At 35.9% G+C, this 22,823-nt stretch overlaps 1 protein-coding gene and 2 pseudogenes across 5 annotated transcripts in view; 1 reads left to right on the forward strand and 2 right to left on the reverse strand.

Annotated features, from left to right (window-relative positions):
- PHF20 (PHD finger protein 20) overlaps window positions 1-22,823 on the forward strand; it is a 105,607-nt gene that overhangs the window by 37,911 nt on the left and 44,873 nt on the right. For all 5 annotated transcript variants that reach the window (XM_006921766.3, XM_025039990.1, XM_025039991.1 and 2 more), the window contains 5 exons: window positions 3,831-3,910; window positions 6,994-7,381; window positions 10,860-10,973; window positions 11,669-11,854; window positions 12,367-12,546. In XM_006921766.3, coding sequence (XP_006921828.1) covers window positions 3,831-3,910; window positions 6,994-7,381; window positions 10,860-10,973; window positions 11,669-11,854; window positions 12,367-12,546 — 948 coding nt within the window. The remainder of the gene's footprint in view (window positions 1-3,830; window positions 3,911-6,993; window positions 7,382-10,859; window positions 10,974-11,668; window positions 11,855-12,366; window positions 12,547-22,823) is intronic.
- On the reverse strand, window positions 16,868-16,986 carry LOC112471139 (annotated as a pseudogene).
- On the reverse strand, window positions 21,505-21,623 carry LOC112471157 (annotated as a pseudogene).

The following is a 22,823-nucleotide window of genomic DNA, read 5'->3' on the forward strand; positions in this document are numbered from 1 at the left end:
TCTTTCCCTGTTATTTTCTGCCCTGCCTCAGTGTCACCTGTAGCAGGAGCCACCACAGCTTAATGGCGCTGTGAGTAGAAGCTCTGCTGGCAAGGTGCCCCTTTATTTCCTGTAAAAGTCATTCTGTCTTGTTAGTGCTGCCAGGATAGTGAAGCCACACTCTGTAGATTGATCTGTGGAAGGCTTGGTCTGGTTTTCTTGCCACTCTCAACCTCTTTGGTGGTTTTGCTGAGGCTGAGCGTTCACTGAGCAGGTTGGTGGGTGGCGGCTCCAGCTGGAGTGGAGAACAGTAGCTGCTGGTATTGGGAGTCTGGCATGATTGAATTACAACCGAATAGCAACCTTAGAGTTTTTTTTTTTCCTTAGAGTTTTTTAAGGTAGTTATTTAGCACTTGGAAACTGGGGAAGGCAATGCCATGTTATTTAGCTCTTTTCACCTGGAATGGTTCTTTAGCGGTGGTAATTAAGCATCAGTTAGTGGGAAGGCAGCCACACCTAGTAGTATTGTAGACCCTCAGTCTGTGTCGGAGTAAAAGATGGGCTTCTGCTTCTAGGGAATCTTTATTTGGAAACCACCTCTGGTGAGTTCACCTCAGCTCTTTGCTGGGGCTTCTCAGCTCCCACTTTTTACAATGGGGATGGCCAAGTCACTTTTCTGTCAGGGCTTTGTGCCCCCAGCTGTGGATGACTCTGCTTTGCAAAGCATTCTCTCTGGGGGAAACTGAAAGTAGGTTTGCATTTACAACAAAATGAGGAATTGTTCCTTCCTGTTGATCTGTGGTTTTTTATCTCTAGTGAGCAGGCTAATCAGGTCCCTCCTCCTTCAAGTTATGCATATTCTTAGGTTTTGTGCCCGTTACCCCCAGATCAGTCTCTTTGAATCAGTGCCTGAAGTCTGTTTAAGGAGATTCTATGGAAATGGTCTTATTTCTAGGGTCTCAGGTTGAAGCTGTTACTATTTTTTTTTCATGCTGTAACTGAACCTGCATTTGAAATGTTGGGACGTTGGGACTATGTGAACAGCTTTGCACAGAGATAAAAGGAAAATTTAGGCCCACACATTTAAAAAGCCAAGAGCTAGCTTGGCTTTTCTGTGGGGGGCAGGGATTGGTGTTTCTGTTTTAAAGTGACTGGGTAGATGATAATAATTAGAACCACTTATTGAACCCTTTGGTTGTGACAGTCCCTTTGCTATCAATATCCATATCTGATCTTGTTTAGTTCTTCACATAAACATGGAAGGTTTGTTGCCATCAACTCTGTCCTCATTTTACAGGTGAAGAACTAAGCTCACAGGAGAAAGTGCTTGAGGGTACAGAGCACATGCGTAAATGGCAGAGCTAAAATCTGAATGGAGGTCTGTGGGACTTTAGAGTTCCTGAGAACCACTCACTGTTCCCATAGTACCAGGCTGCCTCTCTGGAGCAGGGTTTTCCTAAACTGCAGGAGTCATCAGAGCAGATGTTCACTGAGGGAGTATTTGTGTGTGCATGCACGCATGCATCTGAGATGATCGTAGGGTGGGTGTAGATGGTCTGTACTTTCTGGAGTTGGTAGCGCCTTGATGACCCTGATTCGTAGACAGTCTCTGGTCCTAGTCCCTGCTTGGTGATTATAGGCAGTTCACTGCCATTGCTCTGGACTCATTTGAGTTAGAAATTGAAGAAGTTGGAAGAAATGAACATTTTTGGAAATTGTTGTCCACAGAACCTAAGCCCATTATGTAAAAATTGCTAAGAAGATAAGACTAAGAGGGAATCGAGAAGGCGTGCCTGCAGATATGTGGGTATCCTTCTGGCCACCCCTTGAGGCACATCTGTGGAAACCTCAGGACTTTGAGAAGCCATATTTGAAAAATTTTTGAGTCCTTTATTTATGGCATTCTGGAATTCTCTGACTGCTGGAGAATGAGTGGGATAGAGAAAAGGCCCTAGAGTCACAGTTATGGTAGATTTTAAGAGCAACAGAAATCTGTCCTATCCAAGGCAACCTGTGTATCTCTTTCTCCTTGGTCCTAGAGAAGATGAGCTTGCTGTGCATCTTTAGTTTGGTTCTTATATCCCTTCTGCTGTTATTGACTGCAGTAAGGTTGTCAGATACGCTGGTGACACTTGTGATAAATAATCACCTTTATAATTACCAGGAATATAGATCAGTATGTAATAACTAATTGTTTACACCAGTGGTATTCAGACTTTAGTGTGTACTAGAACATCTGAAGGACTTGTTAAAACACACATTTCTGTGTCACACTCCCAGACTCTGATTCGGCCTATTGGGGGTGGGTCTGGTAACTTGCATTTCTAATAAGTTACAGGAGTTGCTGATGCTGCTGATGGGGACCACACTTTAAGAAGCACTGGTCTACGGTGAGCCAGATGCTGTGTGAGAGAGAAACTGGTTTGAGATATGGTCTGTGGCCTTGGAGAGCCTGCCTTTGATTTGAGATCTGCCTTCTATATTAAGGTAGACCTAAGTGTGCAGCTCTGCAGGTCAGGTGCCAAATGAGTCTTTGAGAAGTTCAGAGCAGGGAAAAATCTCCAGTAGCTAGAAGTCAGGAAGCTTTACAGAACTATTGTGGTCATTTGGGTGGGCGTGCTTAAGGATCAATGAGTGGCACATTCCAGGCAGTAAGTAAAATATTTGAATAAGATGTGGTGGTAAATATGACACAAGGCAGTTTCAGTGAGTGGCAAGTAGCTAGTAACTTTGAGTTGGTAGGTATTGTATGCAGGAAATGAGGAATAAGATTTGGCAAGTAACTGGGCTCAGACCACATTGGACTTTGAACATTAGAGGGAAAGGCTTTCAATAGTGGTGGCTAGCCATTGATAGGGCCCTTTTTAGGACTGGAAGAGAGATGGAGTGGGGTGAGAGAGAATGTATAAGAAGGAAGTAACCAGCCAGAAAGTTTTAACATCCTTGTTGGATTCTGCTGTTTTCATCAGCCTTTTGGATTTTTTTTTTTTCCTTCCATGTTAGGTGGGAAATTGGTCCTGACAATTGACCATGTTTACCAGTGGTAAACCATTACGTGATTACCAGTGGTTCACTGGTAATCTTGACAAGATTAACTATTATTTTTTTAATCCCTGGGACAAATTAAAAAAAAAAAAATGAACACGGGTGGGTTATAAGATGCAGAAGTTGGAAATTGTTGGTTTGGGTGCAGCTAATGAGAACTTTTATGGTCAGATACCTTATTTGAGAAGATAAGATTATATGGATTTCCAGCTTCATTATTTTTCAGCAGAGAGTGATTTTTGGTGGATATTTTTTTCCTAATGAAATAAAACTGGTAATGTATCAGGCACCATTTAGTGTTTTGGCTAAGTCTTCTATTTTTAAATATTGTAACGTGAAGGTAATTCAGATGGATTTTGATATTAATGTGATCTCTAGAAACATTATACCTTTAGTAGATGGTCATGTTTCTTTTAAAGTCGAAAAGCTGTTACTGTACCTAAGCCCAGAAAATAAAGATTAAATGATACAATTTAATAATTTACTCAGAAATAAGTCTGCATTTTCTTCACATTCTTGTTTTACTGCTCTTTGTTCTAGGTCTAAATTCAGTGTAAGTTTTTATTTTAATGAAACTTCATAAAAATGAGTTTTTTTTAAAATGGATTTTGATCTGTATAGATAAAAAGAAAGGCAAACATACTATTATTTTAGACATAAGTAAGGCTTAAGACGTAATTCTTAAACAATTTTTAATTACCATAAGTTTATTATTGTGTTTGGTCTCCCTTGTGTTTATGCTTTGAAAAGTTTTGTCACTTTCATGAAACTGCAACTTAAAATCATGATATCTTTTTGAATTCTAGGTACTTACACTGTGAAATTTTATGATGGAGTAGTTCAGACTGTCAAACATATTCATGTCAAACCTTTTTCCAAAGATCAGGTGAGAAATGTGGTTTTGTGCTTTGTGGTATGAATAATGCTAACATCGTAGTTTTGTTTCTCAAAGACATTACATTTGTTTATGATGGCAAAGTCTTTGTTTCCTCTGTCTGACACAATTTCACCAGAAAGTAGTACCCAGATATTTAGAAATTGTAAATATTTGTTTCTCTCGCTATTTCCTTTTAACACAGATTCTTCTTTTCAAAAGCACCACATACTTGGATACCATTGCCTGTTTCTGTTTTTCTCATTTTTTTCTCGAAAGCGTCTGGTTATTTTTATCTCTCCATGTGCCCTGCACCCAGAGCTGTTACCCGTCACAGGGAATTTGCTGAACTGCTTGAGGAGATCTAATTATGTTTTCTCCTTATCTGATTTGTCTTTAAGCTCAAGACTATGACATGGTGGTTACAGAGCTGCAGTTTGGGATTTGGGGATCACTTGCGCTAGATGTGCTTGGTTTGAAAATTTTGTTTCCTATTGTCCTAGGCATATATTTACCTGAGCATGGAGCCTGAGTTTTGATACTGGAAATAATGGTGCACACAGATGCAGGCCATCTAGAAGTACTGCTTACTTTCTTTATGATATTTTCCCCCTTTAGTCTTTTTCATATTTGTGTTTTAATGAAGTAGTTGAGGGGAAAGAGCAAAATATGGATATTGATGTTTTTAAAAACTCTGTTTCTAATTGTTATTCATCTCTTTGGTGTTTATTGATGTGACAGTATTCGGTAATGCTGGAACCTGTTGCGTCTTTCCTTATCTTTCCTTATATGATCAAATGCTGTTACTTATCACAGACTTTTGTAAATTTTTCTGTCCATATATTTAGCAATTTCAAAGGATCATGATATTTTTGAAGGTAACTTCAAGATATTTTTTGCCTTTTACTGGTTTTCTTCTTCAGAAAATTGACAAAATTATAAAGCTTTAGCCCCAGAAATGTTTCTCTTTGATCATTGGCCTGTCAGGAATCTAAGGAGGTACACAGTACTCTAAAATGTTATTTTGGTGTTCAATTTGGCATTTTTCTTTTCTTTTTTTTTTTGCGTTCAGTTTGTGGAATGAGTTAGTATAGATAGAGGACCATATTAAGAACTTGTCCAGAATTGTCAGATTGTATCCAGAACCTCTCCAAATGGAAGTCCAGGGCTCCAGATAACACATGGTTGAACTGTTTACTCTGTTGCCCTCAATAAACTGATAGTACTCATGGTGCTTTAGCTTGGAGCTGGGCACCTTACCCAGTGTAGATTTGGGTATGCTTCAGTTCTCAATTCCCAGATGCCTCTAAGTTTCTTACCTCATTTCAGACCTGGCAGGTGGTCAAGCACAGGCCCATGGTACTTGTTTTTCTTTTCCAAGAGGATGTAGTAGTCTAAGTAAATGACTTTTCATTCCTAATAATCTAGGCTTCTGTAACAGCCACTTACAAAGCAAAAATTAAAAAAAAATCAGACAATTTTTAAAGCTTTTTTCATATAGTATTAGAATAGATTGAGTTTTTTTTCTGTAGAACCATACTGTCCTAAATGTTTTGATAAACTATATTTTAGGAACATTTATCTTTTTTTTTAAGTTTAAAAACAATACACGTTTGCTGTAGAAAATTAGGAAAGTACAGAAAAGCACGAAAAGTAAACTAATTTTATCATCTAGATACAATTGCTGTTAACTGTTAACATTTTGATTTATATCCTTCTTTTTGTTAAATATTTATGTATATACATATTTCTTTTCAAAATTAAGGTAATGTAGTAAATTACTGTACTACAACTTGCTCTTTTAATGAAATAACATTTTCCCAAGTTCCTTAATACTTTATGAGAATACAGCTTTTGATAGTTACATAGTATTCTGTAATATGTATGTAATCCTACTTTGTGTAACTAGCTCCCTAATAGTCATTTAAGGATATTTGTAAATCTTGGTGCATAAGTCTGATTATTCTTTTAGCAGATTCTGTTTCTAGGAATTTATTCTAGTTCAAAAGTATAAATTTAAGTCTTTTGACCCAAACTGCCACCACCACCTCATTCCCAGCCACCCACCCCCAGGTGGTTGCAATTTATATTTCTGCCAGCAGTTACTGAGGAAAGCTTGTTCTCAAACCTGGCTGCTTTCAGAAAAATTTTGACACTTGGCAAAATATTTTCTTCTAGGCTATAATAACAAGGATTCTCTTTGTTTATTATTTTTCCCTATGGGACAAATTAAACTTTCATTCAGTGAATTTATAGGCACTCCTTCCTGCTTCTAGCAAAGATCTGTGTGCCTAGTGCATTCTAGGTGCTAGGGATCTTATATAAATGTGATATGATGAATGTCGAGATCTTGAAAGAGAGCTACATATACAAATAAATTAATTGTAGTTTTAGAAACTCCAGAGCTTTTTGAGAGCTGGCTTTATTATGAAACAGTCATCTAGGACACAAGATTTTTAAAATGAATTTTAAAGACAGTAATTTTGGATGAAGGTAACCAAGAAGCAGTATTTCTTCCTGATGGACAAAAACTCAGTAGCTCAAGAACACAGTAAGTGGTTTGTTTGACTGACTGAGCACAGCCTTTACCAGATAGAGGAAGCAAAGACCTTGATTTTGGGTTGGAAAATCTTTATAGCTTTCCTGTTCCACCTCCAGTTAATCAGTTGAGGTCTTTTCTACACAGGGAATTAGTGTCCCCTGGCAAACTGAGCCAGGTCTCTGAAGGGCCCTAAGTCAGTGTAATCATGCTTGAGATGAGAAGGAGAGGACATGAAGGCATTTTCTTAGAACACCTCTGTCAGAAAGATTGCTTTCCATAAGAGGTCCCTGGGTAGTTGTCTGTCCCTTAATTATTTTCTACTGACTTATTAATCATAAGGGAGATAGCCCTATTTCAGAAGTAATTGAACATGACTGTTGTTTTCTTTAAATTTAGGATTGGTTCTCAAGTCTCAGAGTATGGGTGGATATTTTCAGTAGTGCTTTCTGTTTTGTGACCTGGCATATGTCCTCTTCATAAGATAGCAAAAAAATATGATTTTATATTTGCAAGTAATCACAAAATGTGTTTAATTGCTATTTCCTCATTTTAGAATATTGTGGGTAATGCTAGGCCTAAAGAAACAGATCACAAAAGGCTTTCATCATCTCCTGATAAACGAGAGAAGTTTAAAGAGCAGAGAAAAGCCACAGTCAATGTGAAGAAAGACAAAGAGGACAAAACCTTAAAGATAGAAAAGCGACCCAAGCAGCCTGATAAAGAAGGAAAGTTAATCTGTGCTGAAAAGGGGAAGGTGTCAGAAAAAAGCCTTCCCAAGAACGAAAAGGAAGATAAAGAGAACATTTCAGAAAATGACAGAGAGTATTCTGGAGATGCTCAAGTGGATAAGAAACCTGAAAATGACATTGTGAAGAGTCCACAAGAAAACTTGAGGGAGCCAAAAAGAAAACGAGGCAGACCCCCTTCCATAGCTCCTACTGGTGAGTTTCTCAAGTGCAGTGAGAGAGAGGAGTGTTCTTCTGTGGCCTTTGCGGTTCTTTTTCACTTCTGTTAATCAGGTCTTCATTTTTATGACTGACTTTGAATGGTCCTATGATCTGAAACATGTCTGTGAGTCACCTTCTGGGATAGTTGATAATTGTCCACTAGATACTTCAGCTTATATGATACAACCTAATAAACTAAGGCCTTTCCTTGCATCTATTTAAATGATCTCAGTTTAAGTAAGTTTAGTAGAACCTGGGATCAGGAAATACGGTTTTCATGAGAGACATGAAAGAGTAAAGGAGAAGTAAAATAGGTGTGGGTGTCTGAAGGGGGCCCACTGAAGGAGGTGGGGCTAAAGAACACTGAACCTGCAAAGGCATGGGTGCATTTGAAATTGAGCTCTCTGGAGAGTGGTTATTGACTAGAAATTTCCAGTCTAAATAAAAAGCTGAGATGGCTAATTGGTAAGAGTCAAGGTTAGAGTGTACAGATTTAGGTGAGAATTCACCATTATTAAAAAAAATAAGTTGAAATTTGGAATTCTTTTAGAGTAACCAAGAATGAAACATACCCTGAATATCTTTCTAAACCAAACACTCCTTCTCTAGATTGAGTAAGTGGCAGAAAGCGCCCCCAGCATCTCTAGACTGAGTGCTACCTATGATTATCTGGCAGTGGTCTTTCAGACATTATTGCTTGTATAGTCTCACCAAGAATTTTGAAAAACTATGAATTCCCTAGCACATATTAAAGTATATCTTTTTTTCTCATAAGCTTAGATAGTTGCTGTATATATAAAATATAAAATTTATTTTTTACCAAAACTACAGAGTTAGCTCTTTCATTGTTTCCATATGATATAGAAAGCTAGTTCTTTAAATCCAAACAGCTACATCAGTCCATCAGACTTAATTTCTATGGCAAAAAGTCTACCTAATTTACTTCAGATAAATGTATTAGTACTCATTCCCAGTAGATAACCTTCTCACATCCGAGTTCTAATTTTAAGATAGCAAATTGGATAGATTGATTTCTTCCCAGATGAAATAAGGCACCTCTCAGTTCAGTGGTTGTAACTGGGTTTCTTCCTCAAGAACTAAGCACGCTGAAATTGTCCCTAGATAAATCTAATGCCTAGACCTGTGCTGTCCAGTATGTGGTAGCTGCTAGCTACATGTGGCTATTGAGCACTTGAAATGTGGCTAATCTGAATTGAGATGTGCTATAAGTGTAAAATACACACCTGATTTCAGATACTTAAAACAAAAATTCGTAAAGTTTCTCAATTTTTTATATTGATTGCATGTTGAAATATTCTTGGATGTATTAGGTTAAATGGAATATATTCTTAAAATTAATTTCACTTTTTTTAACTTCTTAATGTGATGACTAAAATTTTTAAAATTACATATATGGCTTGCGTTTGTGGCTCTTATTGTATTTTTGTTGGATAGCACTAGCCTAAGTTTACTCACTGGCTTTCTCAATAGGGTTCTGAGAGAGAATCAAACCCTAATGTCCAAGGCATCTATGATCTATAATGAATTGACTTATCTCCTGAGCATTGAGAATGGCTCCAGTTATAAACCACCATTGGGAGAACTGAGAAAATAACCTATGTGTTTGGTGTTCAAATGAGGAACCCTCAGTTGAGAAAGTATAGGGGTTTTAGAACTCTAGAAACTGTACCATATTAAGATGTGGGATGAGTGAGAGACAGGCCTTTTTATATAAGTGGGAGAAGGACAGTTACGCAAGGACAGGTGGAAAATGTGAACTGGCAGAAATCTCATGTGTCCTTATCCCAGTTTAGGAAAGAGTATATGTAGAAATTGAGTGTCCTGAAACTCATTCTTCTTTAGCTATGCATGCTCTGGGTGTATCCTCTGGAAAGTGTGAACTAGGACAGTTGCACTGCTCCAGTGAAGCCACATGACTTCACTCAGATAAAATACAGGCCATTCAGTTTATTGCTTTCATTTTGTAAGTGTAAGATTTCATACTAGGGTGGATCAGTTTAATAGAGAAATGGTGTTTTCCTAGCTTACTGTTGCTACTTGCTTAAGGCTTTCTTTTCTAATCAGAATCTCTGGAGCAGGGTCTGAGAATGTGAATTGTTTAAACAACCTTCCCAGGTGAGTCTTAACTGTAAGAAGAGTTTAGGAAACACTGAATTTCTCTATAGGGAGCCCCAGTTTGTATCAGAGTGAAGAAGGCTTGCTAGATATCTTATATATAGTTCAGATTCCCTTTAAGTAGTGCTTGGAGTAGGTTCATTGACTCAGTGGAGCCTTGAGCTCTCTAGATTACACAGACTTTATTGGAACAGCATCTGAGTTATTTAAGGAGGACTGTTTGTCTTTGTGTTTAATTTGGAGTGTGTGCGATCTCCCAAGTTCCCACCACTTGGAACAAAATAATGTTGGCACATTGGGACGAGTAAATACAGAAAGAGCCGAGGAGTTCAGCACTCTCATCAGGTTTGCCTTCTCAGAGCTCAGCCCTGTCTCTTGTTTGGCCATTTATTATGGCAAATCTGAAGGTGTTAGATAAGTCTGCTCTCCCCCACTCCTCACTGCCTTTTCTCTTTCCCAACCATTTCCCTCCCTTCCTCCCTTTTTTCTCTTCCCCCCTTCAACCTTCATCACACACCTTTCCCCCAAGCTTGCCAATTTTTTTGTTTGTTTTCTCTTCTGCCTGCCTTTTGGATTCTTGTCTTTACTAATCAGGGGAGAGCTTCTTAAGTATTAGCTTTAAAAATAGTGGATACTGTCCAAGGGTTTAGAATAGGCACCGCTATATTATGTTAGAGCCGGATTTGCTAGTGATCAGCAGCCTTGCCTGGAACACTAACTGTCAAATAGCATAGTCTCCTGAGATTTTTCTGGAATTGTTTTTGAGGGTTGTAAATGTTGACTTCCTTTTTGGTTCCTCAAAACTAGGACCAATGCCAAGCTAACTAATTTAACAAGTAGAGATTGAAAACAATAATCAAGCTGTAGTTCCATGGTATACATTTTAGGAATTAGTCTGTATTGTGAATTTCTCGAGTATTGGATATATCAAATTTTGTGAAAAAATTTGATGGTGATAAAAATGAGTTTTCTATTGCTCTTGTATACCTTCATATTTTAAAGCAGTCATATTGGGGTGTAGTATTTTAAAGAGAGTTTCAGGAGAGAAGTATATAACTAGAGCTGGGTCATATGTAAGATCAAAAAAAGAGAATCAGGAGATCAGTCTGCAAAGGTGTCAGTATCTCCCAAAAGGAAGTAATTTTTTTTATTTTTTTTTTCCTTTTAGCTTAAGAGTGCCTCTTGGTCTCTATCATGCAAGGGTGTGTGTGTGTGTGTGTGTGTGTGTGGTGTGTGTGTGTGTGTGTGTGTGTGTGTGTGTGTGTGTGTGTGTGTAATGAGGATTAGACACTAAGAAATTACATACCTTTTTTGTGTGGTTTTATTTACATCATAGCTGTGGATTCAAACTCTCAAACTTTGCAACCAATTACATTGGAATTGAGAAGACGGAAAATATCAAAAGGAAGTGAAGTTCCATTAAAATGTCCTCGGCTTGACAAAAATTCATGTGAGTCTTCAGTTTGTGTATGTCTGGCTAGAACTTGACTTTGCTTGGGTTAGTCTCCCCTACATCTATGTTTCTCCCTAATCCCTATAGACTCTAAGGCTTGTCCTTGATTGCAAGAAGCTAAAGTCAGTGGGATTTGGTTGGATTAGAAGTTTTGCTAGAATAAAAATAAATCTCAAAGCATAAACTCCATAATGTTGGGTTCAGTGGTATCATCTACATGCCCATAAATTACATTTGATTTGGATTCCACTGGAAATTTAATGGCTTAGAAAGGGGTGGATTTCATATGCTGAGTGAAACTTTAAAAATACTATTTATAGATTTTTAAAAAATATCCTATTGGCTCCAAAAAGGATTTATGATGGCTTTAAGGCCCTGTAAACCTTATTGACTTTGAAAGTTAGTACATAGACTTTTATGTTGGGAAGCCCCAACGTAGAACTTAGTTGTTGAGATTGGGACATGACCTTGGCATGTATTTTCAGACCATAAATCCTTAAATAAGGAAAATTCTGTCCTGGCAGAGAGACTGTGTCTTAACTTAAAACTATAAACAAGGAAAGGATATGTCCTTTTATCACTGGTCCAGAAGTCTCCGTAAAACTCTTACAGAGGACAGCGAGTGCAGAAATCTGTAGTAGCAGAGTTATTTCTTCTGGTGTCTTGACTACAACTCTCTTAATGGTTTATAGCCCAGGAAAAATCAAAAAACTTCTCGGAAAATACTGACAAAGACTTATCGAGGAGACGGTCCTCCCGGCTGTCCACTAACGGGACCCATGAGATCCTAGATCCTGACTTGGTTGTATCAGATTTGGTTGATACAGTTAATACTGATTCTTTGCAAAACACAGCATCCAGTACTAAGCAATCTGAAGGTGAGTCAAAGTCTATTCTGGAATTGTCTTGCCATCCTGATGCCTATCTGGTGATAACCAATCTAAATCATTGTGTACCGCCTTCTGCAAGTCTTAGATGGTCTTGAAATCAAGTTATGAATGGGCTGCAGTGTTCTTTATATTGTTCTTCACTGATGATTCAATAGACCAACTTTTTGTATACAGTTGAGATTATTTTGCTTATATATGTCTGAATGTTGGGTTGGAGGTACAGTGCTTGATGCTTGAAGAGCCCTGCCCCTCTCTCTGTCTTTCTGGTGCCATTTCATTCCAGTGCCTATGCTTTTTTTGTTAATGCTTTTGGCAGGTCTTTTTCTTTAGGATGCTCACAGCCCTGGCTATATGCGCTGCAGCCTGTGGATATATTCTTGTATGCTGCGACATGAATGGCTTCCTCTAAAAAGTCCTTGGCTTTCTTAGTCTGTTGAGGTAGTTTTGTTTCTAGATTATATATGTGTGTATGTTTCCCAAGTTTTCTTTTTTTCTTCTAGGTCAGTTGAAATCTCCTTTGGAAGCTGGCCAGGTCTCATCTGCACTAACTTGCCACTCCTTTGGGCATGGATTGGGGGCTGCAGGCTCTGCGTTAAACTGCAAGTCAATGGGAGAAAACACTATGAAAACGGAACCAGCTTCTCCCCTTGCTGAGTTACAAGAGATTTCTGCTGTGGCAGGTTCATATTTAGAGTTAACATAATTCTCTTCTAATATATACTTTTGCTTCTGCTTTGATTGTGAACTACAAATAATGGACTTTTCTAATGATGTTTTTTCACCTTTTATTAATAATATTCCTTTATCATTTTAATGTTAGAATCTTTTCATTTCACATGTTGCTGTTTTCTCTTTTGATTAGTATTGCTAGAGATTTAACATTTTTGTTGATAGTTTCAAAGAACCAACCTATTTAATTTTCCCTATTTGTCTTTTTAAAATGTCGTTGATTTCTATTTGACCTTAATTGTTTTCTTTCTTTAAACTTTTCTAGACACTGAGGTCATTGATTTTAGATCTTTCTTCTTTTTCAATATGAGCATTTAAAGTTATAAATTTCCCAGTAAGCATGGCTTTAGCTACCTCCTACAAATTTTGAGATGTTGTATTTTCATTTTCATTCAATTCAAATATCTTGTGACTTATTTGTTGATTATGGGTTACTTAGGAAGTGTGTTTCATTTCTAAGTATTGGGATTTATGGATACCTTACTGTTATTGATTTCTAATGTAATTCCATTGTGGTCAGAAAATGTACTCTGTAGGATTTCAGTCTTTTAAAATTTGTTGAGATTTATTTGTGGCACCGCATATGATCTGTCTTGGTAAATTTTCCATATGCACTTGATTAAAATGTGTATTCTGCCATTGTTGTATATCTGTTCTATTTCTGTCAATTAGGTCAAGGTGTTTGATGGTATTTTTCTGATATATATCTTCATTGATTTTTTGTTTATTTGTTTAGTTCTGTCAGTTACCAAGAGATGGGTGTTAGAACTCTCTTGGTCGTGGATTTGTCTATTTCTCCTTTTAATTCTGCCAGTTTTGCTTCATGTATTTTGAAGTTCTGTTATTAGGTGCATGTACATTTATAATTGTTATGTCCTCCTGATAAATTACCTTTTTTATAATATGAAATATCACTGTCTTTGGTAATAGTATTTGACTTGAAGTCTACTTTATTTGATACTAGTACAGGTACTCAAGCTTTCTTTTACTTATTGTATGCATGGTATATCTATTTCTATCACTTTCTGTCAACATAAGTGTGTCTTTAAATTCAAAATGTGTCTTTTATAGATAGCATATAGTTAGGTTTTGCTTTGAAGTACAATGTTCAGTCTAGTTACATTAAGTGTAATTATTGATACAGTTGCTTTTAGGTACACCATTTGCTTTTCTCTATCCTCTCTATGTTTTGTTCTTTTCCTCCTTTCCTATTTTTTAGGTTAATTGAATTTTTTTTTTTAGAATTCCATTTTAATTTACCTTTTAGCTTTTAGCTATACTTCTTAGCATTTGTTTTAGATGTTATTGTAGGGATTATGATATATATTTTAAACTTTTCACAATTTAATTAATATTGAATCACTTTATGTAAAATGTGTATTTCCATTAATTCCTCTCTTTATGCTCTAGTTGTTACTATTATACCTACATATGCTATGAAATCCACAATAGAATTTATAATTTTTGCTGTAAACAATTATATATTTTAAGACAAAAGAGGTAGTGTTATTTATGTGCATATTTACCATTTTCAGTGTTCTTCATTTCTTCCTTAAGATTTCTTTCCAGCTTGAAAAATTTCCTTTAGTTTTTCTTGTAATATAGGTTTCCTGGTGACAAGTTCTTTTGGTTTTTGTTTATCTGAACATGGCTTTATTTAACTTAATTCTTGAAGGATGTTTTCACTGGATGTGGGATTGTGGGTTTATAGTTTTTTTCTTTAAGTATTTTAAAGATATTATTCATGGTCCTCTGGCATCTGTTATTTCTGAATGGAAGTTAGTGATCATTTATATTATTGTTTCCCTGTTTGTAATGTGGTGTTTTCTTTTTGGTTACTTTAAAAATTTTTCTCTTTGATTTTTAGCAGTTTGACTATGATGTATTTAGGTTTGTTTTATTTTTGTATTTAACCTTCTTGAGTTTTACTTTATTGACTATGAAAATCGATATCTTTCATCAAATTTCAGCCGTTATATTTTTGAATATTTTTCTTCTGTGCCATTCTCTCTGTCTTCTAATTTTGGGGATTTACATTAAACTCCTGTTAGACCTTTTGATAATTGTCTCACAGGTCACTGGGACTCTGTTCACTTTTTTTTTTTTTGTCTTTCCCACTTTTTCAGAATGAATAATTTCTTTTGATGTTTTCAGATTCTTCTTCTTTCAACTCCAGTCTGCTTTTAAGCACTTCTACTGAATGTTTTATTTTGATACTTTTTAGTTCTAGATTTCCTATTTTTTTCTAGATCTTCTGCTGAGATTTTCAATCTGTTTATTCATTATGAGCATAGTTTTAATAGCTACTTTAAAGTTCTTGTCTTACCAGGTCCAACATCTAGATTTTTTTGAGATTGATTCTCATTGTTTGACTTTTGACTACAGGCCACATTTTCCCCTTTTCTTCATGCCTAACATCTTTGGATTGTATACTGGGTATTGTGACTGATTTGTTGTAGAGTTTGGATTTTGTTTGGTTCCTTGGAAAAATACTGATTTCTTTGTTTTCAAGGACAATTAATTTGGCCAAACTCAAACTCCAAATTCTTTCCCTCTGCAATGGGCAGCAATTGAAACCTCTGTTCAGTTCTTTTAGCGTTAGTTGGACTGCTTGGAACTCTGTACATTCAGAGATCAGCCAGAGATTTAGGTAGAGTTTTATTTTTATTTTATTATATTTTTTAAATTAAGTTTATTGGGGTAACATTGGTTAATACAATTATATAATTTCAGGTGTACATTATAATTGACATCTGTATATTCTATTGTTTACCACCCAAAGTCCAGTTTTCTTCAGCTACCATATATTTGATCCCCTGTATCCACTTTACCCTGCTCCTACCTATATTTGACCCCCTTTACCTCATCTACCTCCCTCTGGTAACCACTAGTCTGTAGTCCATTTCCATGAGTCTCTGTTTGTCCTGTTCATTTGTTGCTTTTAGGTTTCTATCCCACGTATAAGTGATACCATGTGATTTTCAACTTTTTCTGTCTGGCTTATTTCACCTGGTATAATTATTTCAAGGTCCATCCAAGTTGTTGCAAATGGCAGTATTTCATCTCTTCTTATGACTGGGCAATATTCCATTGTATATATGTTTAGGTAGAGTTTTAATACAGAAATTGGGACCACCCTTTTGTGGCTCTTCCTTCCTGGATTTTCTCCCTCACTTTCTAGTAGTTGCACTGAACTCTTCTGTTTTTTTCAACTAGTAAGACAGAATGTTTCTCAGTTTTAGCTACCCAGTACTTCTGATTGGAATCTGACTTTAGGTGAAAAGCTTTGAAAATGGGAAACTCACCTAGTGCCCTTCTCTCATTCCAAGCGCCTGACTCCTGTTTCTGCCTGTTTTTTGTTGCTCTCCAATACCTTTAGATATTTGTTTTTTTAAATATTTTTTTCTAGAGTTTATAAGGGTTGTATACAAAAAAGGGTTGTTTCAATATGAGCTATTCTACCATGTTGAAAGAGAAAACCCTATCTTATGTTAATAGCCTTAGGAAGTTGTGCACATTCATGACCACATAGGGATTTTTTTTTCCTCTCAAGTAGTGATTGCTTATTACATTAATAGCTATTTGGATGTAATTGGTAATGCACACTCTTAGTTTTGCTAATGTTTGTGGTAAATGGCCAGAGTCCAGAATGGTGCTGACCATGATTGGACTTATCAAGTGAAGAACATCTAGGCCACTTTTTTTGTGTGTATGTGTATTTATTTAAAAAAAGCAATCTTTTCAAAAAAGCAGTCTGAAATATATATACAGATCTTAAAAAAGGCAAATGGTGTGGAGGCATTAGGAGTAAAAGTGAAAAGCCGTCTCTATCTTGCTCCTTTCTCCTGGGGTTAGTTTTTGATTTTTTTCCATATCCTTTTTTATACATTTACATAAGTTGGGAAGCAGTTAAGATTTTAGTATTTTAAAATGTACTGGGTTCTTTTAGTCTTAGTTGGGTTAATTCTAGGCTTATTGTTCTCTGATTTATTTTTATTTCTTGAGATCTATCCATGTCAGTATACATGTCTCATTCTTTTTGATGGTTGAGTATTTGTATCTCATAACAATATAACATCATATATTTAACCATTTCCTTTTTGACATTTAGAATATTTCTAAGCAGTGAATATTTCAAAACGATGCAGTGGTATTCCTTGAACCATTTAGTGAATAGTCCTATAAGATAAGTTTCAAATGAATATAACTGCTGGTTTCAAAGGGAATGTACATTTTATTTATTTATTTTTGTTTATTATTGTTATTTTTTTATGCCTATAGCACCTGATATTCCTAGGTGGTCTCCCATCCAAGTACTAACCAGGCCCAACCCTGCTAAGCTTCCGAGATCAGACGGGATTGGGTACGTTTAGTGTGGCATGGCCATATACTGGGAATGCACATTTTAAATTGCATTGACAAGTCACCTCCAAAAAGACCATTTCACTTTATAATTTGATCAAGAATATGGTAAATTTTCCCTTACATCCTTGCCATCTATGGATATTACTCATCTTTTAAATTTTCTCTAATTTATGTTAACATTGGAAACGAGCTTATTTTTTAAGTTCTTTGGTTTTTTTTGTTACGATGTCAAACTTTTTTCATGTGTTTATATTTTTCCGTGAACTGTTTCTTTTTCTTCGTGTACTTTTTGTTGGGTTGTTTATACTATTGATTTTCTTTTTATATTACTGATACTGATCTTTTATCTTTTATATACATTGTACTGTATTTTCTCTTGGTCTGTCACTTGTTTTTTACTTTTATTATTATATTTCACCTTAGCGAAATTAAAAATTTTAAATCTACTTTCTCTTTTTCTCAGTATTTAAAAAATAGAGTTATAATCATAATATGTACCGTAGATATTAATACATATATATTTTTCCATACTATAAACTTCAAATTAAAAAGTCATTTTAATTCCAGTTTAAGACACTCTTTAAATATTTTGATGAGATCAAAATATGACTCCTACCCATATAGCTCATGCCTCAAGGTGCTTGATCAACATTCATCTTTAAAAAGTTTTGTAAAGTATGACTTATCATAAATTGAGAGGAATAGAGTCGGGGAGCAGGGAATTAGTGTAGGTAAATTCTGACATTTCCTAAATATCTGTGAAGTCTTAAGGGCTTTTAGGATAGCCCTTTTCTAGACTCAGCTGTATTCTGGACTAAGGCCAATTTAACTGGGGGAAGGCATGGCTTTATTAGAGTTTAGCCAGAAGCAAGCATGGAATCAAATCTCATGAGATTCTATTAATTACATGGTTCTAGACCTGGGAAGTGTTTCTTTGGTAAATATGGATGGTCTGTAACTTTTTTTCTTCCCTGTGTGTAGAGAGCTTCTTGGGTCCATAAAAGCCCAGAGGGAAAATGAAGCAGCTTGTGGAGATTTTTATGGGTTGCTCCTTGTTCCCTGGGGAAGAATATACTGCCAAGTTCTTTTACAGAGTAACTCAGGGAAATAGTAAAGGTTAAATAGAATTGTCTTCCTGCAGCTAGGGCATCAAATATGAGAAGAGATGCTGTAAATGTGGATGTGGAGGCTCTAGTTGCATATCTTTTTTTTGTTCAGAGCATCCCTTGGACTTGCTAAGTACCAGGCCCTCTGCTAATAAGCACCATTGATACGAGATCAGTCAGATTTAGTGCCCACCTAAAGATATCTTAATTTGTAAGACATGACATTTAAGCTGAATCTTGATGGGTGAATAGCACTGTCCCATGAGTAACAGATGGCTCTAGGTATTCCAGCAGAGGAACAATAGGAGCAAAGGTGTAGTACATCTCCTATGAGACTATTTCAAATGGAGAGAAGGTAGTCTAATATTTAGTGATTCTGTGTTTTAACACTACATACTTGTGACTTTATTTTTGATATTAGCTGTCATGAAATCTGTACATTTATATCCTCATTTGAGTTATACAAATGTAAATCTAATTTATATATTTAACAATGACTGTAAGATTTGAAATTCTTTGTCTTTCTTCTGGAAAGGCAAATTCTAAATATTAAGAGTAATTTAAATTATAAATAGAAAATTTTACATTATTAAACGGTAGGTGACATTTTTTATTTATTTTTAAAGGTTAGTGACATTTAAATAGTTTTGTTTTTAATACGACCATTTATAAGACTTTTAGACCATAATGTGTGTATGTCTACACAATTGTTTACTTTTATTTGGATATAATTTCAATTTTGAGGGAAGAGGTAGATTTTTTTTTTTCTTCTTGACAAGATGCCATATAGTTAATGTAAATACTGTAGTAGAGCAGCTCTTTGAAAATAGCTAACAGGAAGTTCTTAAATATTCACTCCTAGCTCATCCATGGTGCCATTAGGTTGGCCTTCTGTTCCACTGGGCCCAGAGAGTTGTACCTCAGCCTCATGGGCTTGTGAGTGCAAGTGATGCCCCTTTTCCTGCTGAAAAAATTGCCTCCTCTCAGCCTGCTTTTCTGTCACGTGGGGATAATTATTAGAGTTGATGTACAAATGAGGTGGAAATTTATTCTCAGAACTCAGTTGTGTGTTTTGGCAAGGAAAGCTGTAGATGACAGCCATGCCCCTTACAACACCACAGACTAAGCTCTTAATTATGTTGTCTTAAGGGTGGCGTTATGTTAGACATCACTTGAAAATGGCTATGAATTATTCCTACATCACTAGGAAATATGGTGTGCAGATGAGATGAATGAGGAGACTAGGTTAGAGGCTAAATCCAGTGCCATTTTGAAGTTTACATATTTTATGTTGTCTTGGGCTACCTCTTTCTGAAACACACACACTTTCAATATCTCTTGTATTGGTTAATTTAGCGGTGTCTCTGGTTTGTATATAGGACACAAAAGGTAAAGTCTTGGGAAAGGGTGATGGTAAGATTTCCTTTCTTCTTTTGTTTTTTTAGGTTGCACAGAGGATTTTCTAGGGAATAATACTGAAACCACTACAACTAACTGAAGCACGGCCCATTTTCCAAAAGAGTTTTTAGTAATGGTAGAGGTCAGAGTACCCTGAGCTTGAAAAAATGCAGCATAGAACCCATTATTGTACTTTTAAAATGGGCTCTATGCGATTTGCTTTGATGACTTAGAAGCTAGAGAAGAATACAGTCGGAATTGTTTTATTTGTGTAGGCATTTGTTTATGCTGTAAAACAGAAATTAGAGTTGATGCCCTTAGAAGTTCAGAGATCTCAGATTATTCTGTAAATCTGGGCTGCAGTCCATGCATTCATTTTAATTAACAAATTTTAGTGAGTGCCTACTAAGTGCTAGACTCTATTCTAAGCTGTCTCATTCGTGGATATTCTACATGAAATGCAGAATAAACAAGAGAAAAGACCTAACATAAGTACAGGCCTAGTGGGCTAATTTTTTTTTTTTTTTTAAACTAAGTACTCATTAGAAATGGGACACTTTGCCACGTTGTCTAGATTAATGATTCTAACCCATGGAGTATTGATGTGTTTTCAGTTATAAAATGAATAGGAAGTTATTTGTCAAAGTATCAAAAGTTTACAAGTGATTTACTTTAACCAGATTAGTTTAAGAGTAAAGTCTATAATAATTTATTATGAACAATTTATTTTTAAAATAACCAGATCAGATTTAGTTTAATGCTACAATGGTTTATCTTTCATGTACTTGTGTTCTCTGCGCTTTCTTGAGTAGGAGAGTCATAGAGTTATAGCCATTGAAGTTTGAGAGGATGTGTTGCCTGTGGTCTGCCATCTGGTATGTGCCGTGGTGGAAAACTGGTTGAGAGTTTATTGTTCTAGGGGTTAGAGAGATGAATGAGAAATGCCCTCCTAGATCTTTCTGTCCAGAGGAATGGATGAGACTACCTGTACCTGTAATGTGAGAGTGAATGAAAGATGGTGTCATGAGAAATACTTAGAACAGAATTATGGAAGAGAATATTGACATTGATAATGGGTGCCTGCTGCATGGAACTTGAACTCAGGACTCACTTGTATAGTTCTTTTTATATTCCCAGGAGCTCTGCTACCTGTTGAGTAGAAAAAGATGAATGAGGCTCTCTTGGTCCTGGTATTCATTAAATGCTATTTGGATCTGACTTTGGGAGAGAGGCGATATTTAGGTCAATGGTTTGGGGGCAGGAGTGAGAGAAGGTGGTATTCACACAGGGCCTTGAAGGGTGAGTATTAGTTAGGCATTTGGAGATGGACACTGAGCAGCATCAACAACATAATCATAGGGTCTTTTCTGAGACTGTCGGATGTGCTTTCTGATTTAATTGCAAGTTTTCTAAAATAGGTTAAGGCTGAGCCAGGTACATTGCTGCCAAACTGAGATCATTTGCTTTGGTGAGTTCATAGAGCTGCTGAAAATGCTTTGTCTGTAGGATAGGGGAATAGCCCTGAAATGTTCACTTGGCTCTCTGCGTTGATAAGGTTGCTTTCCTCCTACTTAGCTCTTCTGTGGCTTTAAGATATATTAAAGTATTTTTTTAAAATTGCTTGAAAATAAGTTGCAGACTTTTACCCTTAAATACTTCAGTGTATATTTCCTAGAAACAAGGACATTCTCTTATATTACCACTATATAATTACCAAAATCAGGACCTTATTTAAACTTTACCAGGGATTTTGTTGGTACCTTTTACCTCATTTATGGAAGTGTTCTTGTCTTCATTCATTTACCCATTTTGGTAACTTGCTTTTTTATATTCACAAATTTGAAAAGAAATCCAGAAAAGTACAAGAATAATTAAACTAATATTTATGTCTCCTACTGCCTAGAACTTTTGATATTTGGTTATGAATACACCAGGTCCTTACACCAGGCTACAGTGGGCCTGCTGCTTCTGGCTGCCTGCTACCTCTCCAACTTAGTCTTTCCTCATTCTCTCTCCTTTCTTGCTGACTCTGCTCTAGCCTACCTACAGCACCTGGTATTCCAAGGTGGTCTCCCATCCAAGTGCTAACCAGGACTGACCCTGCTTAGCTTCTGAGATCAGACGAGATCGGGCACATTCAGGGTGGCATGGCCGTAGACTTATCAAATACCTTTTATACCCAACCAGAGCAAGTAGATTTATTGGAAAAGTTATTATTTCATCAGTTAGGTTGTAAGTAATATATAATTCATTGGGTTATTCATTCAACAATTATTTGAACATTTTTTATGTAACAGAACTTTGAAGGGGAGAGTGGAAAACTGGAGGGGGTTAGGAAAACACACAAAGATGAATAACTTATCTCCTTGACCTCAGGGAGGCACTTACTTATAAGAATAGATTGTCCATGATACTTCCAACCGATACATGGTGAATAACATTATTGATTGATCATTGCCCAATTTAACTATTTCTAGATCTTTCATAATTTTGATAACTGTTTTTTTCCAAACAATTTCAAGTGAGTCCTATTTTTTGATGCAGTGATTCTTTTTTCAAGATTCCTGTTGGATATGGGAATTAAAAAAACTCAACACATATGGCCAGATAAAGAGTGTTTTGAAAATTAGTGTGAAAAGGTATTTTTAGTATGTTTTCTAAGGTATTAAAAGTTAAACCACATCAGTTGCTCATTAATTTTCTTCATTGAAAAACATAACATGGCAGAACTTAAAGTCATCCCAGACTTTGTAGACTTACAAAGTCTACATTTGGTCATCATTTTTGAGTCATAAGGAGATGGAAATGAAAGGTTTTGTTTAATGTGATTTTTAAATGAAATTTGATTTTTCATAATCCGAACACTAAGGAATACTAATACTTTATAAGTACTAGATCTTGATGAATTTTCACAACTACTCTCTGAATTAAGGCATCTGGGACCCCTATTTTAAAAAGTATTTCATAAGGAGTCATGTTGGTATTTTTAATTTTTTTTATAAATTTCAAAACCAATACATGCTAGGAAAAATTAAAACCAAATAAAAGAAAAAATGCGAAAAGTTGTTCTTTTATCGTCTTTTCACTTTTTTTTTTTGGTCTTCTCACTCTTGAAAGAACCATGGTACAATTTGGTGTGTGGCTTTCCATCCTTCCAGACATGGTTCTGTGCATATACAAACATACATGTATACATACAGCTTTATAAAAACATAATAATAAAATCATATTCTCGTGTTACTCAATGGCTTGCCATTTTCATTTATGGTATTTTTCCACATCAGTTCATATTCCCTTTCACAGTTGCATGTAATTTATTTCATTGTATGAGTATTCCATAATTTATTTAACTCTCCCCT

The sequence above is a fragment of the Pteropus alecto genome, unplaced genomic scaffold, assembly GCF_000325575.1.
Source record: "Pteropus alecto unplaced genomic scaffold, ASM32557v1 scaffold45, whole genome shotgun sequence".
Taxonomy (NCBI): Eukaryota; Metazoa; Chordata; class Mammalia; order Chiroptera; family Pteropodidae; genus Pteropus; species Pteropus alecto.